The sequence below is a fragment of the Cygnus olor genome, chromosome 2 (genome assembly GCF_009769625.2).
Source record: "Cygnus olor isolate bCygOlo1 chromosome 2, bCygOlo1.pri.v2, whole genome shotgun sequence".
Lineage (NCBI taxonomy): Eukaryota > Metazoa > Chordata > Aves > Anseriformes > Anatidae > Cygnus > Cygnus olor.
The window spans coordinates 156,763,143-156,789,768 of NC_049170.1; the positions used below are offsets into that span (position 1 = coordinate 156,763,143).

Here is a 26,626-nt window from a genome sequence, read left to right on the forward strand (position 1 = left end):
TGCCCAATTCTTCACACACTTGAAAAAAAATAAAATAAAATAAAATTCGGCTCTGCACAATTGTATCGGAGTGTCCGTGCCCAGGCATTGACAGTATTTTTAGTATTTTAATTAGAGTTCGTTGCCATTCTGTTAAAATGAGAACAATTTTCACAGGAGTAAACACTTATTTGGAGAATTTCATGGATTACTTAATTTTGGTGTTTTGAGACTTGAAGGTCTGAGTTTTCATTTAATCCTTTTATATTCAAAGGGAATGTTTAAATTTAAAGGCGAGTTCTGATCTAAAGGAATGACAATCAGTTATCTAGTTCAGTTACTCAAATGTGTTTTTTTCCCCCAGAGTATTTTTAGCCTTTTATAAGAGTTTTGACAATTTTGCATTACCTAACCAGCTTGAATAAATAGATTAATAAATTCAAAATTCAGTCACTGGACTCAGATCACAGGAAGGCTACTCAGCACATAGCTCAGTCGGCAAATAGCTACTTAATGTCAGCTGAAGTTTTTAATCAATCATTCATTTGTGCACTTTGAAATAGTTAAGTATGATAATGCAAGCACATATCAAGTTCATAAAGTTTCAACAATGGACTAAATTGACCTATGTACTAAAATATTTATGATAAATAAAACAAACTGAACGGAAATATGCCAAATGCTGTCCAGGTCTTAAACATTAAGTGATCTCACCAAATTAAGAGAAACAGGATTATTAATTGTGCAGATAATATCACAAAAACATACATTTCTTGTAGTAATCAACAAAGACAATTTATAAAGAGTCTTGCAATAAACATATACATTTAGAACAAAGAGAATGGGAAAGCTCATGGAGGGGAAAAAACACATCTGTTGAATCCAGAGTTGCTACATGATTTGTTTCTGATATGCTTCACAGCTCACTGTTGGAGGGATGTGGGAATTCAGATCTGGTGGGGACAGCTCTCCTACAAGACGTTTAATTAATATACTGAGTATTGCTACAATATTAAAAAAAGCTTCAAACAAAACAACAACAAAACAACAAAAACAATTTTTAACTGGAGGGATTCTCATAATGTTTGCATAAAGAGGAATGTTCCCAAAGTGCTATATAATGTTCCTTTAAGTGAATCACTGCTTGTTTGCTCTACGTTAATATACGCTAAGAAGAATATCATGCAAATAAACACATTCCCTCTCTTACATGCATTGATTTCTTTTGCATTAGTGCCTACAGTCAAACCACAGTGCATGGCATAGCCATGTCTAGTACTGTATAACGTAGAAAAATCAGAAATCTTGCCTTTAAAAGAGCTTAGTGAGTCCAGAAGAGGTAATAGCTGAATGATAAGCAAGTCAGGTCAGTAGAAGAAAGGAATTAGAAAAAGTAAAACCAGAGTGGGTCAATTTTTATTGCCACTTTCAGCAGTAGAATATTAGGACCCATTAGCGCTGTTAGTCTTAGATGGCAGTTGCTTATATGCATCACTGAACAGGTTATGTTGACAAGAAAAGGTTAAAACCTGTAGAGATTTTGGCTGGGAGCTGTTCTCCTGCTAAGGCAAGAAACAGAGGAGGGTTTGGCAGAGAAATGGCAACAGCCATGACTGGAACACAATCAATGCTGCCATGCACAGCGCTGGAGGATGGCCCACTGGATGAACAGGGCTAAGACTTGATGAGGACCGTAAATGCCTGTTTGTTGCTATTGTGAATGACAGAATGGGAAATCATCGGGCAGCAGTATTCTGTGGAGTTAAAAGCATCTATGTGTAGATAAGAAAAGGAAGCCATTCCAGCTGCAGAGAAACAAACTGACAATTTGCACTGGCAACAGAAGCTAAGTGGACCAAATTTCTGAAATACCATCAATGTAGAAGTAGCAAGAACTGGACATGGCCTACACGGGTGCCTTTAAAGAAAAAGCAAGGCTTCCCATTAACTTAGAAAGGGCTATCCATTAACTTAGGATGACTGAGAGGTGAGAAGAGCACACGTTAGGACATGAAAAACTTAAAAGCTCAACTTTGGCTGCTATAGTTAAAGCTGACAAATTGCCAATTCACTAGGGATATTGGAAGGGAAGTTTTGGGAGTGAATAACAAGGGTTGTAACAAACCCCAAACCATGATTTCCAGAAAAACTAAGGTATTGTGAATATTTTAAATAAGAATAGGCATAGAAGACGATTGCTGAAAGGTATAAACTAGACTACTGAAATTAAAATCTTGGTTCGGGATGCCTGAAACTGAAAGACCTGAACTATTTCAATAATGCTACCCCTTTCAATGAACTAAACAACTATGGAGTAGGGAAAGCTAGTGGCAAAAAAAGCAAAAATGTGGCTATAAAGGGACTCAAGTTTGGATTGTAGAACTTCTAGAATGGCTCATGTACTTTCTTGTATGACAAACAGGCAAGAAGGAAATAGTTTGTTCATTGTTTTAGAAACCAAAAATGTTGGATGAATTTCCATAAGCAAGGATTATGGAAGAAGGACAAAGTTCCATTTTCAAGCAGCTTTGATTGGACATATTTCAATAATTAAAGCTAGCTGAAAGTAGAAAAAATTCTACTGAAATTTAATTAAATTCTCTCTTTACATCTAGCTCTAGCTGCACCCTGGTCTCATGTCTTTCAGCTTGAGGTTTGCTAAAAAACAATAGATCAACACTACAAAATACATTCTTTGCTTTAGTTCTATTCATTGAGAAAGACTCGCAGGACTTTTGTCAAAGTTTAAATAATAAAACCTGAGAAATTTTGACTATCTGGGAAGAGAACACTAACTTTCAATAGTCTTACCTAAAGGTATTCTAACCAACCTCTCTGAATTTCTACTTGAATATTAAGGTGTTGTATTTCAAGTTAACAGGTCCTTGTTAGGGCTGCCTTTAATTACAGTTTATTTACTTCTGTTAGTTAAGTTCAGAATACTGTAAAGCAATGACTACTGGAAAACAATCTAAATTATCAGTCATTAAGTAATTTTCAATGGAGTGACATTGACTGTCAGTGTTTGCCTTAACAAAAATACCTTAAGTTTCCTTCCAGAAAGACAAGTCTCCGGGTGAGGATTTTGAAGCTACCTTGTGTCTTCTGTTCAAGTGCAAGATAATCTACCAGTAGATAAGAGTATAGCCACTACCAGAATGAAACACCTCCTTACCTTTCTGTGGCCTGATAATAAAAGATTGCGTGGCTCCATTCACCAGTCGGCAATATCCGTCTATCAAGTCAGCCATGTTCTCTGCAATGGTTAAGGATGGTGCTGTCACTGTCAGAGGCTAAAGAAGAAGAAAAACAAGGCACCAACAGAGAGGGATTATTGTAGTTGCAAGCACTGAGTAGAACAGCTGTGTCATTGCATCAGAACTTTACATACACTCACAAACAGTCCACAGAAAAAAGTGGGTGAGTACAAAAATATCAGATTCTTGCTTTACCTTTTACGTAGCAAATTTAAAATGCAAGGTTTAGAAAGTACAGCTGATAAAACCTTCCACCTAAATCTAAGATTAATCTGGATCTATTAAAAGGCTCACTAGGCAAACTTTTAGTCAACCACTGTTCATTACAATTACTGTGACTTTTAAGACTATAATCATGACGATTCTATAAAAGTTGCTCATTCCTTAGATACCCTTACAGGCGGTAACGATTTTCCCACCCCTTTGCAGCAATTTATTCTTTACCCTAAAAAGTAACCTCCCCAACTTCAAAATAAATTAAAATAAATTAAAAAGACAAGGGGGAAAAATGGAGAAGGAGATGAGACATACAGGTGAACTATTAATTTTAATAACTCCAATATTCAGCCTCTTCTGCACAGATTTGTCAACTTGCCCCCAGTGCTTCTCTATCACAATGACTGTTTTCCTGTGTACAGGACCAAGAAAAAGATTTGATTTCACTTCCAGCTCTTCCCCATGAAATATGAGGAAAACAGATTTTCTCTCTTTTATACTTCCCTTTTCACAAAAGTGAAATTGCTCAGTTTTCTCTTCAGTGCATAGCATCATATATACATGCAGGCTACTATTAAGATGCACTTAAGAGCTAGTATTTTCAAATTAAACCTCATTTACAAATATCAGAGTATACAAGTACCAGATGCAAAACAAAAAGCACGTAATGAGCTTTATGAGTATAATGAATACTCACACTCAACTTCCCTTCCCTCTTAAAGCACAAGAAAAATCAAACAACTATACAGAATGCCTGGAATGCAAAATTTAAAATATAATGCATGGGCTGTACCTACAGGAGGAGCAAGAGTTTAACAATAACTGAAGTCTTTGTATGCATACGTAGTTAGGCTGTCCCCAGCTTAAACATACAAGCGCAAACATGGCATATGCTTTAAGTACAATGTATTTGTCAACTACACTGACAGTAGAAAAATTCAGAATGAAGTTATAGACCAGAAGTACAATATACAGAGTGCTTTAATTAGAGCACACTAATTTCATTTATTTTATTTAAGGAAAACCAAAGATAGCAAGTTTATCAGAACTGTCAAAAAATCATACCTCAGGTGCACCTGCTATCTTGAGTTGCAACATCCCTTTTCTGTCCTTGTCTTCACTGTTTGAATACTGAATAGTTTGCACTTGATTAAAATCTGCCAGGTGAGTTGGCTACAAAAAGGCAAAGGAAACAAAATTCAAATTAAAACAAAATACCTTGGCTTTACTCCTGAACCATATGTAGATCTTGATCTCCAAATTACACTTTTAGAAGTCTGTTCCTCTGTTTCTTTCTACAGTTTCATTGGGCTTTGCATAACAGTATCTACAAATATGCAAAGGTATCTACCAAGTGAAACCAAGCACCAAGTTTGCCTACAGAGGTCACTGTTGAGTAACTCTAGGCACTTGCTAAAGTACACAGCAGAAACAACGTCTTGGAGGGCAAGACTGAAAACCCAACAGGTTATACCAACACGGTATCTGCACTTAGAGCATAGTTACCTATCATCAGACAGCTGGTAAGAGGTACATTTTTAGCTGGCTACCTATTCCTGATCTCTAAATCTTTTCACTACCTTTGAATGATTTTCAACAGAAGTTGGACATATGCTTAACTTGTGTCATGACTGTAAATGTCCCAGACACTTTGATAAAGAACCTGTCCAAACATTCTTCCTTGCACCATGAAGGTGTACTGGCAATGCTGTAACATCAGGCAATAGCAAGGCTGTTAAGAGCACAAAATAAGACAAATAACACAAATAAGCCAGCAATGACTGCACAAATGCTAAACACTGATAAACAAGCTCTTCACTTACACAACCTCCTGAAGAAAGGAGAAAATAATTTAAAATAATTTACATGTTTCATTGTTAAAAAAGTGAGCACAAATGCTTCAAACTCCTTAAGTAAGCACTTCACTGGGTTAAAAAAACAACAAATTCAGTGGTAAGGGCTCTCTCTACTTAACTATGTTTCCTCCATCCCAAATCATGACTTAATATCTGAGTAATAGCTTTGTATGTTGAATTTCCCAGCTCTTTTGAGTTTACTTCGAAGATTAGAGTTGCAATTCCTCTTCGTGTCAAGTTCAATTCACAACAGGCCATGAGAGAAGAAAGCAGAAGTAGACTTACATTTGCGCCCTTGTCTGTAAGGTAGCTGATTCCTTCTTCTGGGCCAATTGCCAGCTCCACTGAAATAATCCAGCTTGACTTCAGAATCGAAGGAGAAAGAGTAAAATTTCAGTGTGTTTAATGGAACACTATCCTCCCAAGTTATCCTTACAGTTTTTAGTAATTAATCTCTAGAAGCTTCCAAACTCCTCAAACATTTTAAAATATATTAAAATCAAGTAATTCTATAAGTAGCAAAACTCCTGATGACGAGTTTCCTGGGGATCTGTCCTACTCAGAGTGAGTTGCCATGTGTTTTATCTTAGGTCTACACGAGAACTATAAATTTCCTTTATTTCCTTTTCTCTCCTCATGGACATTGACGTTCATGTTCTAAATTCTACTTGAGTATCTATTTTCACGAAGTTTGCAGACTTAAGACCCCTTTGCAAAATTTATTTGTAATTGGTAGAGATTAAAAGCCATTAGAGGAAAATTTACAAACAGAAGAAGCTGAGGAGTCTCATTTCCTCAGGAAACCAAGTTAGTAACTGCTCAGCTTTCACAAATGAATCACCAATAACAACATCTAATACGGTACAATTCTTACCCTACTAATAAATGGTGCTTTTTAACTGTCAACTGAGAAAGTTCCAAATAAAATTAATAAACATATTTTGTTGTTAATGAAATCCAAGGACTCTTCTCTACATCAAAAGATGAACTAAGCAAGCGTTTAATTGAAGAACTAAGCAAAACCAATTTAACTTGTAACTACAACATGTATTCTGGTGACTTGCATTCTTCTACTTACACCGAGAGCACATTTGAAGCATTCCTTGTCAAATCTATACACTGGAGAGAGGATCTCAAAGAATTTCAAAATACTTTCTTCTCTATTAAGGTTGGCAAATTGTCGAAATGTTTGTTGGATTAATTTTCGTAGCGTTTTGGCCTGTGCATGAAAATTTTAAAAATTCATTATTTTAAATCTAGTCAGTGATGGTGCATTTTAAGAGTTTCATTTACTCAGTATCATTAACAATCCTTTTCAAATGATACCCTGAAAATTCTCAAAAAAAAAAAAAAAAGCACTTCAAAATATAAAGAACAGTTCTTCCTTACAAATTTTTCTTGGGAATAAAATTATTTCTGCTATACTTTACAGAAGGAATGTCTAGCTAATAATATTTTGATTAAATTACAGCAAAAGACAAAACATTAACCTTTGCAGGAACTACTTTTTCTACATTCCTCACTTCTCCCAACATCTTAACTGTCTACCAACAGAAAAGCACTGCCATCAGGACCCTACACCTTCTAATTTGTCTTAAATTTAAATCACCATTCTCTTATCTGGTAAGAATACCTCAGCTGTAGCTGAATCTTAATCTCTCCATGCAAATATCTTAGACTATCCATTACATACTGGATTATTGAAGTCTGATAAAATGCAAAATGACTTTCATATTAAAAAAATAAATAAAATAGTAAACTAATATAAAAGTAAAAGAAATATTTCAATTGAAAAGTAAAATATTTTAACTCCCTTACATATCATTCTAGTAACTTTTTCCAGGACAGAAACAAACACTTTGAAATAGCAGTACAAATAATTCTTCCAATAGCCACACCATTTGGGACAATGAGATGGAGCAAGACACCTGTCACATGTCCTGCCGCAAAGCATGTAGAGGATCCAAGCAGATTTTTAAGCAACCACATTTTTTTAAAAATGGGTAACTAAACAAAGACTTACGAAAAGAGAAATATTTGCCTGTATGTGATACATATCCCTTGGAAGGCTGCCATCCATATCACAATAAAAGCAATCTGAGATGCAATCTCTTTAACACACCCCAAAACGGAACAATCAATCAGGAATCCCAAATGAAAACATCCCGACTATCCACCAGAAAACACCCAAACACTACCAACAAAAGTCCTGTAGCTTCCCTCATCTGTCCTAATCATAAGAGCATAAGGATGCTATTTAAGTAGCATGTAAGTAAGTAACTTGGGGTTTCATCACTGCTTACATTACTGCACAGTGACAAAATCTCAAAACCTATTCCTTTTTTTTTTTCCTTTTCAAAGCTTTAACAGAGTCAAAAGTGATTGAATGGGATGTTTAAAAAAATTACCTTTGCTAACACCTATTTCTAGTATATCTTCCAACTAACACAAATAATAAAATGCAAAACCGTGTTTATTTTTGCAACATTTCAGGTTAAAACAGGAATTACCATTGTTCCTCTACCAAAACGTATCTAAATTTCCTGTCATAACAGCACTAAGGGTCTTCATTCTTTCACGCTGCCTAAAACTGCTCCAGGCTCTGCGCATATACAAACTTTCTTTTGACATTAGCATTTCCAGTTAGCTTAAGCATTAATTTTTAGGAATCCTTTAAGGAACATCCACCATTCTAAATTTTTTTAGAGATTTTTAAAAAAGTAGCTTTAAGAAAAGAGCATTATAGCAGCGATCTAATGGTGCTGCATATTCACATACAAAAGGATGATCAGTTTTGGAGCAATGCATATGTGGACTGAAAAAAAACCACCTCAGCTCAGCACATAAGTTTTATGTCATAAAGTGAACAAAGTAATCTGCCATTTTGTCAAATTACCCTGTCTGCATATGAAAACCTTCTACCAACTCTTGTTTGAACCATTCCTGTGCCAAGCTGTGGATGCTGGGCAGGACTAAAAAGTGGCTGGCAGTCAGGACACCTCCATACTGCACCCAGAGCTCCCAGCACTTAGGAATACCAGACCCTCCTGTGCCTCTATCTTTTCCTGTGTAATGGAGGTTATCTCCCTTTTTTATAGAGAAAACTGATATTAGGGAACTTAAGACCATAGCCTTAACTGGACACCTGATAAAGACCAGGAATAATAATAAGAAGAAGAAAAAAAATCTGCTAGATTGAAGTTGTCCCAAGTATTTCAGTCATGCAGTTGTTGAAAGATACTTTATTCTGCCCGTGATTTGATTCACTGTCCTACTTCATCTTGACTTCAAGGCAAAAAGGGACGTCTTATTTGGTTCTTTTAAGTCAATGAAGATGACTTACTATTTGCATATAATCTTCACCTTAACTTCAGATCATTAATAAAGCGTAAACATAGGAAGTCAGTTAGAAAAAACCTAATCCACAACAAAAGAGACACTTATGAGAAATATCTGCAAATGACTTCATTTCAAGAGAAAATGCATTAAACAATTGCTCTTAAAATATTTCATAAGAACAGTTTTTTTCTCTGTTATTTCTCAAGGCATGCTCTAGAGTGGGAGAAAATTTGCAAACTAAAAAGAATCTGGTTTATATGCATCCCCCCCGCCCACTGTTGGTTTAGTATAAGTAGCATTTTTACCCTGTGGTTTCTGCATACATGATATATCTAGATGGATACAGAGGGCATGGCTACTGACTGCCCTAAACATAGGAAGGTTTATTACTCTTCCCTAGTGAAGTAATGAAAATGGTAGGCTGGGTGACTCAGTAACTTTACCTCTGTGCTTGATTCAGGCTGACTTACTCTTTCTTGAACAAGCAGTACTATTTGCAGCATATATGAGGTAGAGCAAGGCCGTACCTCAAGTACTGTGTTCAGCTTTGGGCCCCTCAGTATGAGAAGGACATGGCCCTGGAATGTCTCCAGAGCAGGGCTACGAAGCTGGTGAAGGGCCTGGAGCACAAGTCCTGTGAGGAGCAGCTGAGGGAGCTGGGGTTGTTTAGTCTGGAGAAGAGGAGGCTCAGGGGAGACCTCATTGCTCTCTGCAACTCCCTGAAAGGAAGGTGAGGGGAGCTGGGGGTCGGCCTCTTCTTACAGGTAACTAGTGGTAAGACTAGAGGGAATGGCCTCAAGTTGTGCCAGGGGAGGTTTGGGTTAGAAGTGAGGAGACATTTCTTCTCAGAAAGAGCAGTCAGGCATTGGGACGGGTTGCTCAGGGAGGTGGTGGAGTCACCGTCCCTGGGGGTGTTCAAGGAAAGGTGGACGTGGTGCTTAGGGACATGGTTTAGTGGGTGACATTGGTGGTAGGGGGATGGTTGGACCAGATGATCTTGGAGGTCTTTTCCAACCTCAATGATTATATGAGTCTATGATTCTAACTCTAATGTTTCATCCCAGAGAAACCTCACTTGACCCTTCTGGGACTGCACTTGCTTGCTTTCACAACATCATTGTGTCTTACGGCTGCCCTGTGATCAGACAGATGCCTTTAAACTCCTGAATTCTTTATCTAAGGAGCTCCCCAAATAAAGCTGAAATATGTGTTTTTTAAACCAACGTATATCGCCTCATACTTTGCAATGCTAAATATTTTAATTCTCATTATCTCAGCTTTTTGGTTTTCCCATACATAGGGTGATATCTTCTTTGTAGCTGGCATTTCCTAAACATATATATCAACAAATTTTATTAGCACTGCACGACACTGTAATTCTACCTCCCTAATAGAGAGAAACACTTATTTTTGCATTTCATGGCCATCAGGAGCCCTTCTTTGCCCTTCTTTTTCAAAACTATTGGTCTTCACAAAGTAACTCATTTAATTACTTGAACGCATCCTAAATTGTTTTTAATAGGGATTTCATTTTTATTAAAAAGCAGACCTGTTTTTCCTTCCCTTGCTTTTCTCTTCAGACCTCCAACATTTTTTCAAGTCTTTGCAAGTTTCTACCCAGCTTCACCTTCTGGAAATTCTTGCTACTTCTTTCTGTTATTTTCTCCATTTCATAATTTCTAAAGAGCAATCTTCTTTGTTGGTCAGTTTTCTGGCTCCCTAATAACATTTTTCAAGGTAGTTATTCATTCATTTGGGTCTGGAGCCTTTCACCACAATTTCTCCCTCCAGCTCCAGATAATTGCTTGAATTTAAATGCAGAGGGATTACTTAAATCCACTTGACTTCATTAGTTTCTGATGTTCAGAAGTCTTTTGAAACAAAACCCCTTCATGACAGACCTTTGCTGTTTATCCTCCCATTTAATTAACAATGAATAAACTTTCTAAATCTGAAGTTAAATTCTATTAGTAACTCCTCTATAAAAACATCACTGCTTACCAAAAGCAGTTCTAAAATAACAATTTATGATTTATATTTGCATATATGAACAACAGATGTATTTCACCACGGCAACCATATCAAGACTGCTACAGCTGTACGACTTCATGGTGACCATTCTTAACATTTCCTCCCCTCCCCACCTTTCAGAACATGTTGGAAAAAATTTGCATTTTTTACTCTGGGAACATATGGACTTCAATGGAAGTGAGATCTGACTAACATTTATAGTCTCAACTAGGATTAACATAAATGGAAATTGCTGGAAATCTTCCTCGAATGAGTCGGTTACAGTCTTGAGCAAGGAAGGCAGAATTTGGTTCATCAAGCTGACGCTAAAAATATGCCTTTTTTTTTTTAATGTCCCCATCCTCCTTCTCCAGAAGTCTCATTTCTCTTTCAGAAAGTAAGTTATTTGTTACCAGGGAATCTGAGGACTCGTTCTGAGTTTTTGTCCACCAGGCTAGAGAGGTAGAGGCATACCTCTCTCACATTAGCTCAGCAGGGCCACATAAATCACTACCAGTTCTTCCAGTTGCATGCCTATACCTGACTATGGGGATATATGCCCTACCAATCTGATAGACAGCTTTGATATTTTTTCAGCAACATAGTACAACTACACACCAATTCACCTACGGCTATACAGTGAAATTAATCATGCAATTTTCAGATTTCTGAAACAGATTTTTTATTTTTATTTTTTTAAAGTAACATGCAGTTGAGTGGAATTAAAATTACCTTCACTGAATCTAGCAAACTCTTCGGAAAAAATCGTCTTAAACCAACATCTTTCCTGAAACAAAAAAAAACACACACATTATAACAAAATAAAATATCAGATACTGTATTGCTGTTTCTCAGGGTCTTTTTTTTTTTTTTTTTTTTAAACTAGTGCATGCAATGTAAAATAGTAAATGATTTTCATAGTAAAGTCCTTGACAATCTCAGCATCACAAACACCGTACCAGTAATATGCTAACCTTAGCCACTCTACAGCAAGTGCGGAATTAGCAGCATTGTCTACTTTAAACTCAAAAGGATTACATATTTAAAACAGGTACCTGATGTGGAAAGCGTATCACTTGATATGTTGGCTCAGGCGCAGAGAAGTTTTGGTAATAAAAACTGTTAATTGTACATTAGATTAATTCAACGAATATTGAAAAAATAGTCTTACAGCTTCATCAGCTGAGAAGCGGGTAATACAAAAATGACGAATTCTAACAGACAGCTATTGGAATTAAGTAGGAGATGCAACATAAAGGAGAGGACCTCTCGTGCTATCAGCTCAGTAGGCATGCTGACAGTCTTTCCACTACTATTTTACCCATATATAACGTAATTTACATTTTTTAATTTCTACTGTCACTTTTTCCTCATATTGAGCATCTAATGTTAGAATTTCCAGCTTTTTATTGCAAATAATCTCACTTCTTGCATCCGTATGTCAGGATCCTAAATCTATGAGCTTGGCTTCTGCAAACTAAATTACATCAAGCAACCAAATTACATCACTTACAAAGAGGCTCACAGTCATCCATAAGGATTGAGTATTTTTGTGGCTTAGGTGTGCTGCACCTACCTTATGTTTAACATATATGTGTATCACTACAATTAAACAGTAGCTTAGATGCCAGTGGTGTTAGTGTTAAGGGGATCATTATTTGGCCAGATACATCAAATGCTGCATGACCACATACTAGTAGTACACACATTAGCAGGAAATTCGCATGACAAAAAGGAAAAATTGAAAGAAAAAAAAATGTAAATAGGAAAAGGACTTAAATCCTTGCCTCTCAAAGGTATTAGTGACAACTTTTAAAAAAATAAAATAAAAAATTAAATGTTGATCAAAAGATTGCAAGCTTTTTTAAACAAAGACTGTATTCTACTTCTGAAATGAGTATGATAGCTTTCTGTGACTGCATGCTTTGCAGAAACAGACATGCAACTGGAATTTTTACATTTGGCAAAGCTGTTAGCCAGCTTGAGAAATATAGTATATATTCACTGCTGCCTAACGGCACAAGAAAAAAGCCAAAATTAAAGTCAATATAAAAAGCTTACTCAAAATAATAAAACAGGGTATTTTTAAAGCTCTCTAAAGACTAGTACAGAATTCTACAAAACGTACTAAAAACATCCTCAACCAAGAGGAGCAGAATGTTCACGCACAGCAGTGAACACTGGCATCTGTGCAATGACAGTAAGCTGAAAGATGATAAAACTTTCATAAATGTTAATTCCTTTGATGCATTTCTTCTCAAATGCAAATGATATGCGGTTTATCATCCCACACAGTTAACTAAGTCTAACACACCATTACCATCTAAATAACATGCAAAGACATTTTGACAAGGAATATATTAGTTTAACATTAAGCATTTTAGAGAGAAATGGTGTTTTCAAAAATTGAGCACCCTACATCTCTCCTGTATTACTCATCTTAACAATACTACAACACCTGGCTGTGACATTCTGATTCAGCTGGCTGTTAAAAGGAGGTGTAGTTTGTAAGGTCTGTATGCAACAAATTTGGAAGAAATTCTTATGCAGAATACAACGAAACACAACTCTTACTTAAATTTGTTAATAAAGTATTCTAGGTTAGACTGCAAATTTATTTACTGTAGGAGAATTTAACATAAGGAGGACAGAGATTTAATGCCAGGGTCAACAACAAACGATGGGTACCTATACATAAGAGAAGCATTATAAACCGGAGCACACAAACAGCTCTTTAAACAATCCTACAAACTCTTTCCTCTCCCTCCTCAGCTGCACTATATGGGGATAAACCACAACAAATCAGTCCTCCATATTAAGAACTCCAACATCTATTTTCTGATTGCCAGTAAGAAATAATTAGCAGTGAGATCCCAGTTCATACATTTTTACCAGCTTTGTGTTTAACCCCATCTACTCCATCCTACTTGTGGACTTAAATGCATTTATTTTTTTTTCATGTATAAACTTCAATAGGATTAATAAAATACCAACTACAAATAGATGATACCGCTTGTCGTATACTGATAAGCAGCTCTAGGCAGGACATATCTTCATTTTTATTTTTCATCTCAATTAAAGTTACATCAAAAAAGTAATGTTAGATTAACATAATAGACTTTAACATGCTCTTTACAAAATTGTGGATGCAGCTGTTTCTTCATATAGCTCCCATTTGTATACTTGTAATTATCCCTGCTCTATGGTAACAGGCTTCACATTTATTATGAAAAAATTTTTCTTTCATTACATGAAGGCCCAACTATTAAAGGCTACTTAACAGTTTGATTCTATCTACCATTTCCTATCCAGATTTGGTCTTGTATGAAAATTTGATCAAAGATGAATATACATCAAATAGACATCTGACAAAGACAGGCAAGAAGCAATCACACCAAATGCAAAAAAGTGCTATTTAAAAATTGCACTCAGCTGGTTAAGTGCCTCATGATGTACTAAAACTAGCAAAAAAAAGGAAAGAAACAAAAAGCCTCACTTGAGAAATAAATATTAATTGTATAAGAAAACCTTTATAGGCTAATTAAGGTGATAAGATCAAATGGGTACATTTTGGGGATCACTAGCACTTTTTGCACACTCTCACAACCTTATAATTATCTACAGCCACTTTAAGATGCTTTTATCCTCTGTCTCTCCCAGCTGAATCCCATACAAAACACACTTTGTTTCAAACAATGTGAAAAAATAAAATAAAATCCTGAAGTGCACAATTCAACATTTCTTTTTTTTCATGGGATTAAGCTTTTACATTTTGCACATCATGGTTTTGCTTCATTTTCTTCCTGTATTTCACAGCAGTGATTATGTTAAAACCTACCAAAAGAGTTATTGTTTGGAAAAAACATGCATTGAAAGAGACAAGTCATTGTTAAAATGGAAGCAGCCCCATACTGAGTCCTACAGGAGCTCTTACCTGTTGTAATTCTTAATTAAAACTTGTGTCATCTGTTATAACCCTTGTTTCCTTTGTCTCATTGCTTCCCAAGTTATTAACCTCATTACTAACATCTGTACTTCACGAGTTGCCAAATAACTGTCTAAATATTCTCAAGTTCTTGCTGAAATATATGTATATATATATATATATATATATATATATATATACTGCAAGTACTGCAAGTCACATACTCTATTTCACAGGAGGATGACATGATCAGAACCTTCTTCAGGCCACAGTACTTTCGTATACTTTTGTATAGCATTTTAGCCTTGTCTAACTGTTCATACTGTTCATCTCAGCCCTTTCTCATTTTGTTATGAGTTCCCTCACTCAGCACATTTCTACTGGCAACTATGACAAAAAAATGAAGTCCTTCAAAAAAAAAATTTCAAACAAAAGCAGAACTTCAGAATGGCTGCACAAATAGAGGAGCATTATATAAAATTCAATTTATCCTTCTGATTTAACAGAAGAATAACTGTTTTCCATTTAAAAAGATTGAAAACAGTTGGGTTTTTAAACTGAAGCTGTCTCTATTATGCTCAATCTGGAATATCTACTTCTAAAGACTAATTCACAGATTCCAACCACAAACAAATCTAAGCAGGGTCAAAAAAGCCAGTATGGGAGCTCTGCTCTTCGTCTAAAATACTCAACTATATCTTCCAGATTTGGTAGCATTCAAACTCAGAGGCCACTTTTGGAAGTTTAGGTCTCATCAATTTGCTCACAATAACCCCAAGACGCAATGTTACACGAGGGGACCTAGAAAATCCTGGCTGTGCGTTCAGTACAGCCAACTGGGAACATTAATTATACAGAACAACCTCCTGTCACAGTATGCACATGCAGCATGGTCCATCTGCAGTAAAATTCTGAAGATGGGAAACTTTCGAGTGGAGCATCTGAGGAGAGTGTTATTGTTGCAGCCTAACAAACAGGCAATTCCCAACTTATCTTTACCCATTAAAACTATATGGTTTCCTCAAAATACCTTATAAATATTCCTCAAAATACCTTATAAATATTCATTGTGAAGAAAATACTGATACTCCAAAATACTCTTAATTTCACACCTCTACAGGTCAGCAGAGTTGTTTTATTAAAAACATAATAAAAATACAGACTTCATTGCTACACCAAACTTTTATCCAAATTTTATGCTATGCTGTAGAACGTACTTTCACAAAGATAATTGAAGATCTCACAGGGCTACGCATGTATGAAACACAGTTCCACTAAACTAACACAAATAAAATCTATCTTCAAACCCTAAAACTTTAAGGAATTTAGATTTTTTTGGACTGAATCAAATACGCCATGATTAATCCTCCAAAATCTTTTAGTATAAAGATGCTTCTTGGTCATCTTAAAATTTGTGATACGTATAATAATCAACTTGTTAACTACAATTCAGCAAGTTCACATACTTAGCAAATAAAAGGAAAAAATGATACCTCAAGCATTTTAGGTAATTCAAACTTTAGCACGGATTAGTCACCACTGAAGAATGCAGCTATGCACAGAAAATCATTTAGGAACAAGTACACTTTAGAACTAGACTTGTTGATCCCAGAGACACTAGTAAAACTAAAAATCATAATAAACCTCGTGATCAAGTTTAAACAACTCCAACCCTATTTCCCTCTACCAGCTGAACGTGTTCTTCCTATTTCCATGTTTTGGTTGGTTTCATCAACTTTTTCTTATTTAATGCACTCAAAAATCTCAACAATCTTCATGAAATCAAAAATAACAATGAAATCTTTCTTTTATGGACCTGAATTTCATTTATCTGATTAAGAGACAGTTCGAACCTCCAGCTGGAACACAATACTTACTCTAACACTTCATAGTTGGACTTCTTTTCTAATGCATTGCCTCTCATCTCTCCATAGGATCTCCTGAAGTCAGGAAGAATATTTGAAAGCAATAATTATTGCAAAACCCAACCTAAAACTACAATACCAACATAGTCAAATCTTTCAGAGACTTACCATTAGAAACCATTGGCAGAATGAATTCAAATATAAGTGTTAGTACCTTATTAACCTACCTCAATACAACAGATATTTTTTTTTTGACAAAATAATTTCAGGCAAGGAACATTGCATGGGACAATACCAGCACTGCATTTTCAGAACCACTTTGACGAAGCCTAACTACCAAAAGAAGCAATTTAAGCTCTCCTTCAGCAGCTCCTTTCCACCTCTCCCAGTATCTCCTTCCTTTTCAACAGCACTTGTGTCTGGGCACATAATGGGGAGAAGAACCAGAGGAAGTGGCCAACGATAAGAGCCAACAGTTTCAATCCAGAGATGCTCAAATCACCAGCTCAAAAAATAAAAAAAATGTGAGAATGAGTGGCTGTTGTAGGGAGAGGGCTGGGAGCGTTGTTTTCACTGACAAAGGGGGCCACTAACACTTAAAATAAAGTCTTAGTAGTCATCTACTAGAAATGCCTCACCGAGGTGAAAACGTGCTGAAGAACCACCGCATGCTACCAAGAGAGCCATGGAAAGCGGGATCTGGCTGACAAGATAATCGTGGATTAGAATATTCATTGCACGTTTTGAAATAAGGCACTGGTAGTTTTGTCAGCGTGGAAGGATGTGCAGGTACACAATTTGTTTTTTCTGGGACTACCAGCAAAACTTACAGCAAGGACATCAGGTTTTCCCTAACAGTGTCCAGGCAATTTCACAGACCAAAATTTTTTTTTATTTTGCAAAATTACTGTTCAAAGGACACTTATTCAGTGCTAACAAGTTTACATGTGCCATTGATTTTTTATCAGTTTTACTACTTTCCTAGTGTCCCTGTGCGAGACAACAGTGTAACTAAAGCAAATGTTTCAGGCTGTAAATTCTTATTTGCTAATAAATTAGCAAAAAAAAAAAAAAACAAAAAACAGGAGTTTCAAAAGTTGTGCTGGGAACTGTCTCAAGGATCTACTAATCTGATAAACTTATCTTTATTTTCCAGCTGTCTATACAGTTGACAAGAACCCGCCCCCCCCCCCAACCCCCCCAAAAAAAATCCCTAAGATTTAATCATTTGAAAACAGCACATTAAAACTGAGTAAATGCAGAGAGGAAAGGTAGCAGCATTTATCTTAAACATTATTTAGCTGTAGGATTTATATATTTATTCTTATTTATAGAAGCACAATGACAAGACTTTTTGCTAAATAAAACCATGGTTGCATTTTTATTTTAATGTACATCACTGTCCTCTACAGGTTTTTGCATTATTCAGATGAAAAAATCATCCCAAGAAGGCAATATCAAGAGGTAATTAAAATTTTATAAATAATTTTAATCTAAAGATCACCAGAAATTGGTTACAACGTGGCCTACTCAGTTTTTTTTCCAGCTACTTCGTAGCAAAAAGTCTGATGATGTTTTATTCAGCTATATTAGCCAGAGATCTATGAACTACAAACAGTTTCAAAATTAATGTATATATTCTACCAGAAACATGTTGAATAATAGATGAAATTATCAGCTTACCTGATTTCAAGGCAACCTAGTTTCAAAGCAATTTCCTGGTCCACTTGATCTGCTATTTCTAACATATAGTCATTTTTCACCTACAGCAAAAGAAGCAGGTACGTATCACAGAAAAATCAGTTCAGTGCTGATACAGATGAAAATGCTGCCCAAACATCTTTGGGATAAACATATCTTAGGTTTAACTTTTTGGAGTCTTTATTTACAGTGCACAAAAAGAAGCCATATTTATATTATCTGCAAATGAGCCGCACTTTTGTAAGAAACTTATTTCAACTGCAATGAACTTGGTAAAAAAATAATCGACATCAATATCACTTATGCTTTATTAAATTAAATGAAAATCTTCAAAGGAGCTGAGCACATGGTCACCCCTGCATTCAAGATACGTGAATGTGTGCTCTACTCTTGAACCATTTTGGTTAACAGTTTTTAATTTCATAGGTGCATAAAACATATAAATATCCATGCACTGCTGTGAAAATAAAAATAGCTGTAAGTAAAAATAGTGGCATGTGAAAATCATATTCCATATTGACTTGAAATAATGTTTGAACTAGCAAAAAGAAGAAGACACAAGCGTAAATAGATGGGTGCCATCTGCAGTAGGAAAGCAAACACGCCAGGAGTGTGCTCCAACACTGAAACCAAATGCTATGTTTGGCCATCGTCTTCGCTCCTGAAGAGGATGGTTGGGCCAAACCAGTGCATTTGGAGCACTGGGGGCACACAGCGTCCCCAGGTGAGTTGGGGACAGTTGAGAAGTGGGATAAATTGCCATGCACAACCTCTGTGCCACGGAGCACACCAAGTGCTCAACAGGATGGACTACGGTGGGTCAAAGCCTCACCACATGTCCTAGACTTGTTTCATTTACCAACATCAGCAGAGGTAGCAAGAGTACTTTTGGGGTAGTACTTTCACAACACTGCAATAAGTTTTTTGTACAGTTATTAATAAAAAGGACAGAGAGAGGGAACAGAACTAGTGCTGAAGAACTTAACTCTGCAAACCTCATCTTCCACGCAACAGACCTTTTTTCACCTGTAACATCTTTACAGAAGCATACCTTTTTTTTTATAGCTCACATTATGCTCTATCTCATGAGATCATAAACTTGATATTATGATCCTAAAGCCTCTTGTTGCAGAAAGTCCTGAATTACCATAAATATGACAATTGCAGATCAAAGAAGAGATTATACACTGCGAAAGAAATACACTTCATGCAATGTTTTTTGAGTGATTCCAAGTTGTAAGAAAAACTATTTCAAACTGCTACCACTATGAAATTCATAGATTAAAAGATATGGAAATCCAGCAGCAGATTCAACAGCTGGAGGTCATCTCCAGGCAGCATCTGCCCAGTAAAATATTAGCATGCAGCAGTCCCCCCATCAGCGTAACAGCTGGATCCAGCCCGAGACTAAAATGCAACAAATGCAGGAGACTTTCCTAGATATATAGTGCACGAACATTTTTGATTTATTACTGAAAGATGGTGAAGAAGGAATATGATAACTACATTCTCACCCCTACGTGGTTTATTACAAAAGCTGCAATATCAGGAAAAAGCTTCTCACGTTGGGACTCAATATGTTGACAAAATAATAAGTTTTTAATCCTTAATTCAATTCTAACATATTCGAGTTGACAATTAGGAAGGAAAAGTCAAAGACTTGACTAAGTGCCCTTCAGCATTATGTAGTTTGCAAAACATATACACACATGGAAATACAATCGTCGTTTTGTGCTCCCATGGTAGTAATACACAAGATATGTAGAATTAATGACTATTTCTTTCTTCGTCAAGTTTACAGTAAAACAAAACAAAACCCTCTTGTATTTGATTCCTGTTCGAGTTTTTCTGGTAACATTTACCAAGATTTATCTGATTAGAGGTTAAAAAACCCCAGCACCCAAAAACCACAGACTGCATATATCTGATAAATACAATGGCTGAAAGTGATACAAACTCGGAGAGAGAAGCCTCTTCCGGGAAGTCGAGATGTTTTGATTCTGTATTTTCATTCAAAGGCATGAACGTTTCCGTGCAAAGAGTCCTACGTGTTAGCCAAGTAAACAGACATTGCTCAAATGGAAGAAACATCTAATTTGCGAAGTCATGTACAAAAAAACCCCATTAATTAGAAAGAACGGTCAGTTATATGACCACAGATACCATCTACAACATGGGTCATGTTACCATCTACTTATTTATATTTATAGGGTGGATATATTCCATTCAATTGAAAGACACTGCAGATATTTTCTGCAGAAGGAATTTAAAGAGCCTGGCTCCATTCTCTTTGCACCCTTGCTTCAGGCATTTAAAGAACCCTGGAAAGGACCTGGAAGTCCTGGAAGGGACCTCCAAAGACCATCACATCCAACCTTCTATGGGAGAAGGAAGCCTAGATGAGATTGTCCTCATTGTAAAAAAAGTATTTCTTAAATATGCTGGTAAAATCCCCCTGAGCCTTCTCTTCATCTAGGCTGAGCAGTCCCAGCTCTCAGCCTCTGCTCACAGGAGAGATGCTCTTGTCCCTTCATCATCCTCATGGCCCTTTGCTGGACTCTCTCCATCAGCTCCAGGCCTTTCAAAATTATTAGAAAGCCTTTAGGCATCTCCAAGGTATTTGGAAATCAAGAAATTTGGGCACTTCTCACCAGCCCGTACTGCTCAGCATCATGAAGTGCCAAAGCAGGAAGAAGTGTGTAAATGACAAAAAAAAGAAGACATTTTGAGCAGTACTTCTCTTGGCTAGTATCTACATTCACTCATCATTCTACTGCAGAATTGCACCTGTTTGCAATGGTGTAATATTCCTCTGTGGGAAAATTCCATTTCCAACGTTTTGTTCGACTTTAAATCAGAAGTACCATCTAGATGTCTCTGCAAACAGCACAATGTAACTAAACAGAAAATTAAATTAGAACTTCTGTTCATCAGTAGGGATATGAATCCAGTCCTACACTAAAACTGTCAGGCACAAGCTCAGGCCATTTAAATAGAGAATATAATTTTCAGACTCCTGTGTTATTACCATAACCAGCCTCTGCAGTACACACAGATGGCAAACAGCAGGCTGGTACTCCCTGTTTGCAGGTCTGCATGGGGATATAAGAAAAATAAGAGACAAAATGAAGAGGTGAACTCTAAGTGAGTTCAGTTCCTATATGGATGCCTGTATTCCAGAAATGAATCAAGTTAAAAGGAGCTATAACCAACTTACTTCTCGTTTGTATCATCCATAACGAGGTTTAATGAACTTTAATGGCACTTTAAATACAACCTTTCATTTCAATCTCCTACCTTTTCTAAGCATTCACCTTTATGTATAGTCCAAATTACTTCCCTGAAGAAGCTACCATACCTGTTCACAAAATCCCTCACCTAGTCTGCCTTACATCCACCCAAATCAACCATCCATCGGCTAACTCACTTACCTTTAATTATTTTGTTGAAATACACTTCGATTTTTGAACCATTTCAACAACTTTGCATCACCAGCAGATTTCACAGCGCTGTTATCTACCCCTTCCTCGAGGCATTCACACCACAAAGGGCCTGCCTGTGGCAAACCATTTTCTCAACACTGCCATATAAAATTTCCCCTTGCAGACCCGATGCTAATTTGAGGCTACTAGAATATACGATGATCAAATTTTTATTTGTTTATCTTCACAGCTCATTGCCTGGTGGATCCCAGTACTGAAATAATTCATTTGTTAAGCTAAACAGTTTAAGAACATCTTCAGTTTCATACAAACAAATTTAAAAATGCTGCTAGTCTCAAGTAACTAGTAGTCCATAAATAAACAAGCAACATTAACCAAACACTTAACGTTTGGGTTTTCTTTCCCCTTGCCCTCTGGCTTGGGAGCTTTCACAAATTCCAGTCATGTTTTCCCTGCCCAACTCTGCAACTACAAACACCAGAACTCAACAAAAATAATTTAGAAGCCCTCCTGATCTCGACAATTTGGAAGAAAAAATAAGCATTGTGAAAATCCTCAGCTTATTTGCAAGACAAAAGTGAGGCATTTTAACCATATTCTAATAGGCAGCCAGATATTTGCCTACTTGACTGCATAATTTTGTTAGTGTGACAAGCAGAAAAAAGGAGGTTTTTTGTTTTGCACATCCCAGTCTGGAAGAGATGGACAAACACGGATATTTCACAAAGGTGGAGTAAATCAAGAATATTCCCATATCCTCACATTTCAGCCCAAAAGAGACTCTTGCCTGAAGGTTTTCTGTATGTGTTTTTTTTCTGAAGTTCTTTGGTGATACGGAGTTTCAAGTCTGTCAAAGCCACCCCAGTATTCAACTGGAAGAGTAGAATAAAAATGCCTTCATCTACATGCAAATGGACATGAAAACACAGAAAAAAACCACCTCTCCAATTTCCACAAGTGACCAATGTCAGCATTCACAAAATCAGTCATGACATCCTCTCATAAAAATGAAGAGCCGCCACTTGATTATCATAAAGCACTGCATATTCATCTGTTTATTTTTATTTTTAAACTTTGGCAAGTATACAAAGTCATACAAACTTCAGAAAGCCTAAGGCCATAATCTTGCGGTCTAATTCGATTGAACAACGTTCTATTAGAGATAGCAAATATAATAAATTGATAGAAGGAATTAAATTTCTGCTTTTTTCAGAAACCTGACTGCATGCATTCTTCTTTAAATTTCAGTAAGTTTAAGAAAAAAGAAAAGCAGATTTTATTTCTGCTCCCAGAATATTAATGAGAACTTCTCTTATCACCTTTTCTTGCCTATTCTCTTTGAGATCAATGCATGAACTAATGCTCACACACAGACTGGAGAAGAACTTTGCAAGAGTTTCCGCATGTTTTGCATAACATCAAGGAAAGAGCTGAGCAAATATTAAATGGAAGAGACACGAGAGATAATTCAATGGCAATTAAGCATGCTGCCACAAGGCAATTGAATACTTTTAATAGAAGTCTTCTGTGTTTGCTCAGTTATGACTTTTATTATTGTTGTTAACAGAGTTAAATGAGAGATATGAGTGGTTTTGTATTGTTTTTTGTTTGTTTTTTTAAGAGAAAAAGGGGTTTATTCTTAAGAGCAGAAAGCCTAAAATACATCTAAAACCCACAAAAATTGAACTCCTGACACATTGGAAGAACTTGACTAGTTTTTCCTGGTTATTACCAAGTCAGATGTACATTAAGTGGGAAGATGACTCCTGATCTGTGGTCCTTGGAGATAGGGTTATATCCAAAATCATGTTCCCCCTCAGCACTGCCCTCCTCCTAGGCACGTGCAGACCTCTACTTACGGCTTAGAAGTTCAGATATATCCTCCTGGAGGAGGACTGAAGAGTATGCACCAAGACCTACATAATATTCAAGGATATGAAGTCTCACTGTTGTTGCTCTCTTCCCCATTTTAATGACTCCACATGGGATCTCTCCAAAGGCTAAATCAGAAAAATGCCTAGTACGGTATTTAATTTACCTAGTTTACGTTACTTAATTTACCTAGATCGGAAGAGAATACTAATTTATATAAATATGTCTCACAGACCTGATTTTGAAAAAGCCACTCAAAAAGCCAACCAGCCAAAAACGAAAAAGCAAAGCAACAACCCATACCAACTTCTACCAACCCAATGAAGCCTTTAAAGCACTCCTGCTAAGCTGGCATGAATTGATTTTGTTTATGCTGCCTGTAACACAATCGTGTCTCCACGTACATTTTGCATTCTAGCAGACTGTGCTTATCTGACCTGGCGAAGGAAACTCTACTGGAAAACAAATTTTAAAGGAGGCTGAAGAAAAAAAGAATTTCTTGCTACAAATTGTGTTGTCAACTTTAACCACCTCTTCCCTTGGCTTTGTTTGAAAATGTTCCAATAAGTTTAAATCAGATTTATGGGCAAGCAGGTGTATACTTCAGGTGTAAAGGATCACGTAGTGTAAAGGAAATTCAGACTACTTCACACTTCTAGATGAGTACTACAATCCGAGCATTAACATAACTATACCTGTATTTGCCCACTCACAGGCTGATGAGTAAGAATTTAAGCACAACCTATGCTTCATGCTTGTTCTTAAGCTCTTGGTCATAACAACTACAGTCTACTGCAATGAAGGGATGAAATATGTGAAAACCACCAATGTGAAGCAGAAATGCACTTCTCAGAGGTAGGAAAAAAGTCTTTTACAGGCCCTGATAAAATAAAAGGTCGAACAAAACTGAGAACCCACGCAACGTACGCTGCCTATTCAATGAATAAGTGGTTAGAAAGGGCAGTAACATTTAAAACAAACAAGAATGTCAAAGTCCAACATAATCCTAAACCACAATATATTTGACATGTTCAAGTTCTGATAGTCAGCTAGAATTCCCCCATTTTTTTAATTAAGTTTATTTTCTCGCCAATATTTACCTTCTGTTCTCTGCAATGTATTTTTTTCATCAATATTCTTCACTGGCTGGCAAGAACACAGTTATCTGTTAGGTTTCTAAGTCTTTTCAACAATAAAAGTTCAAAGATAGTGTGAAATCATAAAAAAGGAGCTGAACACTGAACCACGAACTAATAAGCTTCTTCCACGAGGAAGACAGGCACGCAAACAAAAAGCCCGGTTTCGCTGGACCAGTTTCATTTCTGATGTCAGACTTTTAAAATATTTGTTCTTTTACATGAATGGACAAATTACTGATGGTGTAACTTGTAAACTTCTCAAAATTTACTAGGAAATAATTGGCACTTTGCTAGCTATATCAATGGCTAGCTATGAATGGTTCCAGCTGGTACAATTTAAAACAAAAATTGGAGACAGGGGAAAGCCCATGTCTGTGAAGACAGAGAAATTCGAGAATAGCCCTGTGCTAGCACACATGATCTAAGAAGGAATCTATCATGGGCCTTGTATTTTATATACCAGCTGCTACTTTCAAAAGCCATCTGCTTCATTTTTCTGCACACGAGTTTTTTGATGCAGCTGCAGTATTTCAGAAAAACGTTCACTCAGGCTGACAAGCCATCCTGCCAGTGCAGTTCATAAAAACACCATGTGGGATTTGAATTTCTTTATTAGGAACAAGAGTAAAACCATTCTGAACTGAGTACTGAACTCTTTCCAGGAGTTTAGAGATTAAATAAAAGCCTACTTGTTATGTCTTTAAAATATTTTTTTTGGTTTAAATTTTGTTTATATCCTAAAAAAAAAACAAACACTGTTGAATACAATTATCAAACTTCCTATTGAGTTTTGTTTTCAGGTATAAATACTGTGAATATTCTTTAGTTACAATGCTATCAAAAGCTGGCTAGAAGCAAGCAAATACCAATAATTAGTCTCTGCGCTGGCTCTCCCATCTCATTTAATGTTAGCAAGGAATTTCCCACAGGATAATCACCAATTTTTCAGGACAGTTTAAAATTAAGCAATCTATTTCTCTTGCTATACTTTCATTGTCTGTGACCTACTTTTACAACTTAGGTTTTAAATTTTATTTATATATATATGTTTTTTGGGGGTACTGTTTTATAAACTGTATTTAAACAGCACTTCAGTGGCAAAAGACCTTCTGAAGAGTTAAAAGCATAACCAAAAAAATCACCACCACAACACAAAAATGTAGATAAACGAAGAAACCAATTGTCTTCTGTACTCCCATTTAGTAAGCAGCACAGGAGTTGTCATTAGAGTAGTTTAATGAAGCGTGGAAGACAAAAATTAAATTACACCACTTTCTCCTTAGGCAATGTGTTCTGTCCACAGATTTTCAGCTGGTGTTTTTGTTTTACATTCAGAAATTAGTACCGGTGGTTGGTTAGTGATATCTGTATTAACAAACACAACTCTCCTCCTTCTCTTCCTCTACTTACAATAATTCTTTCTTCTTCTTTTTAACAGCTTAGGTGTTTTCTAGCTCGTGGGTTTAAAGGTTTTAAGTTTCTGAAAGGTGTTTGAGTCCAGAATACCTCAAGGCATCAGTCTGCAAAGCTCATCTTCAGCAGCTAGTTATGCGCCCAAGACAATGAGTGAAGCACATAGCACATTTCTTTTCCCTGAAACCTGGCATTAAAAATTAACCAAGTTACTCGGTGTTCACGTTCAGATTGCATTTCATTTCCTACTTACTGCAGGTAGCCAACCTAAGTCCACCACAATCCATGTCACAGCTCTTCCTACCAGAAATAATCATCTCAAATATTCTGTGTTTTTGGTTGTAATCTGCTGTGCAGCGTTAAATAGACTGCCAAAAAGCTGTAGCACATCCTGGGAGAGATAAAGCATTAGATGAATGTGGAAATGTCCCACTCCGTAATTGTTTATAATCACAATGCTGCAAAAGGAGATGGCTCTGCACTACAGAGTCAAAATAATCAAACTGAGATATGACTTTGCCTTGAGAGAGTAAGGCCCCAACCCACACTGCTACAGCTTCAGAAATCTTTTGCAAAATTAACCCTTGAAGATTTGTGCCTCATCTGCTTTG

General features: G+C 36.4%; 1 protein-coding gene across 12 annotated transcripts in view; it reads right to left on the reverse strand.

Moving 5' to 3' along the window:
* The window catches only part of PTK2 (protein tyrosine kinase 2), a 203,894-nt gene that overhangs the window by 66,451 nt on the left and 110,817 nt on the right, over positions 1 to 26,626 (reverse strand). For all 12 annotated transcript variants that reach the window (XM_040547367.1, XM_040547366.1, XM_040547365.1 and 9 more), the window contains 7 exons: positions 18,131 to 18,210; positions 16,460 to 16,522; positions 11,390 to 11,444; positions 6,387 to 6,527; positions 5,594 to 5,671; positions 4,518 to 4,625; positions 3,155 to 3,272 (listed from right to left, as the gene is read on the reverse strand). In XM_040547367.1, the coding sequence (XP_040403301.1) occupies positions 3,155 to 3,272; positions 4,518 to 4,625; positions 5,594 to 5,671; positions 6,387 to 6,527; positions 11,390 to 11,444; positions 16,460 to 16,522; positions 18,131 to 18,210 (643 nt within the window). The remainder of the gene's footprint in view (positions 1 to 3,154; positions 3,273 to 4,517; positions 4,626 to 5,593; positions 5,672 to 6,386; positions 6,528 to 11,389; positions 11,445 to 16,459; positions 16,523 to 18,130; positions 18,211 to 26,626) is intronic.